The sequence below is a fragment of the Drosophila nasuta genome, unplaced genomic scaffold (genome assembly GCF_023558535.2).
Source record: "Drosophila nasuta strain 15112-1781.00 unplaced genomic scaffold, ASM2355853v1 ctg20_pilon, whole genome shotgun sequence".
NCBI lineage: Eukaryota > Metazoa > Arthropoda > Insecta > Diptera > Drosophilidae > Drosophila > Drosophila nasuta.
The window spans coordinates 96,547-101,515 of NW_026869427.1; the positions used below are offsets into that span (position 1 = coordinate 96,547).

Genomic DNA, 4,969 nt, shown 5'->3' on the forward strand with positions numbered 1-4,969 from the left:
ATAGTTGGAAAGGGCTCTCCTTATGTCCTTCCGGTTCGATGGGATAACTGTTATGGTTGGAGATATTGCTGTTACCTTAGCTTAACTTAATGCATCTCTGATGTTGCAGATCTGTTTTCAATTTTTCGAACTGCTTCTAGCGATGATAGGCTGTCGCTGCATATCACGAATCTGCCGCGTCTCCCTTGGGTGTAGGTTATAGCTGAATGTATGGCTACTGCCTCTGCCTCTTCTACTAAACGCAGAGTCGGCAAGGCCCGAGTTAACATGCCCCTCTCTCCGGCCACATGGAATAACGCAGATCCGGCAACTCCAAGCCTACTCCATGCAACTCTGACGATAATACACTCATATACATAGATTTTGACATACACTGATACATACACACGTGTCGTACTTTTTGTAATAAATTGTCACTGACAAAATAGTCGGTTTTATTCTGTTCTCCACACAACACAGTCGTTTTATTCGTAAGTATTTCTAACATCTTCCAGAATTTTCTCGAAAGACTCCCTCGGTCACTGGACTGTAACTCCCCTGCTTTTTATTTTTTACTTCCTTAATACTTCGACTCAAAATGTGAGTTGACTCCCTCGTCCAATTTACATTTTTAAACTCATTTGCGACGGAGAGTTTCATTTTTCGGGAAGCGGAACAAACGGACAGGAAAGTGCTCTGAGCTATCCCTATAGCTTCGCTGGCATGAATCAATGTTGCAAGTCAACCCACTTTTCTTGACATTTTTTTTTTATTAAATTAACCGTTTTAATATTTTCTAAATTAAAAAAAACGCAAGCAATTTATCTCTCTCAAAATCGACGCAAGTCTTACCACACGCAGTCAAATTAGAAAGAACAAGAAAAGCGCGGTTGAATAATGCAAAGGAAATAAGACAAAAAAAACAACAAAAAGTTGGCGAGTGCCAATCACTTTGCTTTCCATATACATATATGTACATATTTGCATATACACATATGCATGTTACACAAGCTTATAGAAAATTATTAAGAAGATGAAATGCGCGGTCAAAATGACGAAAAAGAAAATTTGTCAAATCAAAACAAAACAGATCAAACTGTCAACAAACAAAAATAATAATTGGCGCGTGCCATTCACTGGTAGTTGCAACAACAACTCTTGCAATGTGTATACAAATGCACACGGGCAAGCTACACACGCATACAACCCACCCAAATTCTAGACAGTTTGGCATTTAGAATTATATAATATTCCTGAAATAAATAATAATTGTTTTTCATCGGCTAATAATTAAAAAAAGTATAATTTTAGTATAATTTCTACACCCGCCAACACATTACGAATAGAACCAACGCACTTTGATTTTCGTTGGCGGTAAATTGCCAATATATGTATGTATAGGTACGAAGAGTCGAAGGCACGAACAGGCAAAACAAAATTGAAGTGCGCTATCTGCTTGTCAGCGAGGCAACTGCACGTAGCAAAACTTCATATACATACACATACTAATATAGGCGATTATGTAGATACATACACGCATACATAGAAACGAAAGCACAGCGCAACGAAATACGCTCGTTTATCGTTCCGTATTTGATTTGCGACTGAACTGAGTGTGTACGTAGTACGTACGCTACGCAGTTCTACCAACTTTTAACCAACAAAAAAAGCTGTTTTTGACGGAAAGAATGGAGAAAAAAGCTTACAAATTTTAAAAAATTTCAAAAATAACTGAAAACAAATGTACAAATGTATGTATCATCTGCAGATATTTTACAGGCACTTCGTATTCGACGCAGCATTTTCCCATCATTCGCAATCCGTTTCTCTATATTAAAATACATATTAAAAGAGTATATCTTTTGCTTGAAATTAACACTTTACCCTATGATTAGAATGCATTCCTTAATTTAGATTTAATTAGGTTAACCTGGCTATTTCTGCGTATGACCAGAGCAAACACAATATTTGGATGGCCACAGATGGTAACTTAAAAAAAAATCGCTGCGCGAATAAATCGCGGAGGCAGCAGCGCGAATAATCGCGGGGCGAATAAATCACGGCGTGAAAAAATCGCAGCGGCAGCGACGCGAATAAATCGTGCGCGAAAAAATCGCGAGGCGAATAAATCGCAGCGGCAGCGACGCGAGAAAATCGCTGAGCGAATAAATTACGCGGGAATAAATCGTACGCGAAAAGATCCCGGGTGAATAAATCGCGCGGCGAATAAATCGCGCTCGGGCCGACTGGGGTCGGAATAATAATGTTTTTAAAGATAGGTTTTTTTTTTGTATGAATTTACGCATCTATGTATTGTATGGATAGTGGTAATATTCTCCTCTGAGGGTTTTCGACGCTCAAATTGAACATCAGAGACAGCGGCATTAACAGAAATTTGTTCAAATTAACAGCGAGCTATTACCACTTTACCAGGTTCCAAGCTCGATTACCGATACACGTTTTGATTTCGCCTCTTGTTGTCTATTATAGCGTATTTCCACTGCCACTCAGTTCTTTTACGTTTAAACCGACTTTTATTTCTTATGGGTTTTCACATGGGGGGAACGTAACATTCGACCTGAACGGAAAAGAACCAAAGTTTTTTGGTGCAGTGGAAATAGGCTATTATTAGATTTGGCTCTTTTGAGGCAAAACTGGCTCTTTTTTTTCTTGTTCTCTCTTTGGCCCATTTTTATTGAATTTGGCTCTTTCTTGCTAATAGCGATACAAAATATTTTAAATTAAAAAAAAAACGAATTAATTTTTTTATTATTGCATTTTTTTTTTTTTTGCAATTCTAAAAGTGATTAATGTCTGAAATCAAAAAGAGCCAGATCGAAACTAAATTTTTCCGCTGGTATGGTGGCTCTAAACAAGTGTATTGGTATGGTAACTTTCACATGTGCTTTTAAATTTGACGGTGATTGTTGTGCCTCAAAGTGTGCGAAAATAAATTGTGCGAAATGGACAAGTAGGTAAAGAAATCATATAGATTTGTGTATCTCAAATGCAATACGCTGGCTGGAAAAATTTTCCTGGCTGAAGAACGACGACGGGCGTACGACTTGTATTCCCTGTGGTGGTTTAGTTTTACGCAATCACATGACCCACATCCAAAGACATTCGACTCAAGCTTCACATATGTATACGTTGCGTAAAAGAAAAAGGAAAACCAACTGAAAATCGACACATTTACAAAGGAACGTAGTGACAATAATTATAAGCAGGTGCGCGATGCCGAGTTGTTATGTTTTTGGTAATGCATAACCTTCTTTTTTTGCTGATGGACTACTTGCCGGATTTGCTGCGGGTCTGTTGCCCCGATTCAAAAATTGCGAAGGGCGTAAAGTGTGGTCGGATGTCAGGCAACTGACATCTCGAAGGAACTTGCTAAAAAGGCAAAGCAGCGGATAGTGAGTGCGCTATGAGAAACCAAATCTTCTTTAATTGCAAATAACAGCACGCGCATTTAAAAATGGAAAATTATCTTAAATTGCAAGACTTTGATGAGGATTTTGACGAATTGGAGGGAAAATTAACGGAGTATAGGCCATTGCCAATATTAAAGAAATCGCCATCGGTTTGGGCCTATGTAAGTAGAATTACTGGCAGCAATGTAATATTTACTTACATTTTCATTTACTTTTTAGCAACGGCATGGGTGTTTTTGGGAGCGCGATGTTCCTGGAAGCAACGAATCTTTTTTTGTAGAACATTTTGGAATGAATAGGGAGGAGTTTGGCATCCTTGTGGAACGCCTTTGTGGATTGGCCCAAAAAGACACCGCATTTGGAAAGGCCATTCCTCTCGATAAGCGGGTTGCAATCACAATATATACCTTAGGATCTTCTGCGAATTATCGGACAGTGGGCACGTTCTTTGGTGTGTCGAAAGCAATGGTCTGCAAATTATTGCTAGAATTTTTCCATGAGACCTGTAGAGTAATGTCATCCGACTACCTCCCGCAGAACTTCCTCACGCAAACAAAACTGGAGGAATGTGTTAAAGGCTTTGAAGAATTTGGCTTCCCACAATGCGCGATTGGTGAGTAGTAGTATAGAGTAGAATTATAGTTTTCATGGAATTTTATTAATGAAAGAATTTTTTAGATGGCTGTCACATTAATATTCATCCATGTGCAACTGATACAGCTGACTATTTTAATTACAAAGGCTGGTACTCAACTATGTATATTGTTAGCAATGGTTGATGCAATATGAAATTATTGAGTGATACTAATTTTTGCATTTGTATATTGATGTTAAATGTAATTTTAGATACAGATTTCTTTATGATGAGTCGACACTTTTGAAGAAAAAGTCGCGCATTATTTCGGGAGTTGATGTGCCTGTTGTGGTGATTGGCGATTCGGCTTTCAAATTTTCGAGTCAAGTAATGAAGCCATATGCTTTTTCAACTACTGAGAATGAAACTATGAAGGCTTTCAATTACACTTTAGCCAAATCGGAAAAGCTTTCGGCCATTTGAAAGCTCGATTTCGACGAATTGGAAAAGGACTCGATAATCGTAATAGTAGTTGTATTTTGCATAATTTCACGAAACGTAAAAACATTGATATTCCGGGAATTTTGGAGCCAAGCCCCGATGAACCACAACAGCTCGAGAAATCATACGACATGAAACAAGTGATTTCGATAGCGACGCTGAACCAATTCGAACAGAAATTTCATCCTACATTGCAAACAATAAATAATTAAGATATTTAGAATTTGTGTTTAACGCATTTATTTCAAATTTTTATTATTTTCAGAATAGTATTTACAAAATCATAATATTTAACAAAATTATATTAACAAAATCATAATATCAGCAATATATGTAAGAGTATGTTATTTATCAAAATATTTACAAAATCATAATATCAACAATATAAAAGTATTGAAAAAAAAAAAATTTACAAAATTATAATATTTTCAACCATTGTAGCTTTTGCTTAACACAAAGCAAAAATTGCCGCACAAGTAATGCC

At 37.1% G+C, this 4,969-nt stretch overlaps 1 protein-coding gene across 2 annotated transcripts; it reads left to right on the forward strand.

Moving 5' to 3' along the window:
- The first annotated feature begins 2,819 nt into the window (after positions 1-2,819).
- LOC132797780 (uncharacterized) lies at positions 2,820-4,694 on the forward strand. Of its 2 annotated transcripts, XM_060809557.1 has the most exons (4): positions 2,820-2,954; positions 3,068-3,571; positions 3,630-4,023; positions 4,089-4,694. In XM_060809557.1, exons 2-4 carry the CDS (start codon positions 3,455-3,457, stop codon positions 4,187-4,189), a joined length of 612 nt encoding a protein of 203 aa, XP_060665540.1. In that variant the 5' UTR covers positions 2,820-2,954; positions 3,068-3,454; the 3' UTR covers positions 4,190-4,694. The 2 variants fall into 2 exon arrangements, with proteins under 2 accessions (XP_060665540.1, XP_060665541.1); XM_060809558.1 differs by having other exon boundaries at positions 2,820-3,571.
- The last annotated feature ends 275 nt before the right edge of the window (positions 4,695-4,969 follow it).

What these genes read in the sequence shown, in the direction of transcription:
- LOC132797780 (XM_060809558.1), top strand. Translation starts at nt 3,455, where the DNA reads ATGGAAAATTATCTTAAATTGCAAGACTTTGATGAGGATTTTGACGAA. An exon ending in CGCCATCGGTTTGGGCCTAT is followed by an intron (nt 3,572 to 3,629) that starts GTAAGTAGAATT and finishes TTTACTTTTTAG; the next exon opens with CAACGGCATGGGTGTTTTTG. An exon ending in CTTCCCACAATGCGCGATTG is followed by an intron (nt 4,024 to 4,088) that starts GTGAGTAGTAGT and finishes AGAATTTTTTAG; the next exon opens with ATGGCTGTCACATTAATATT.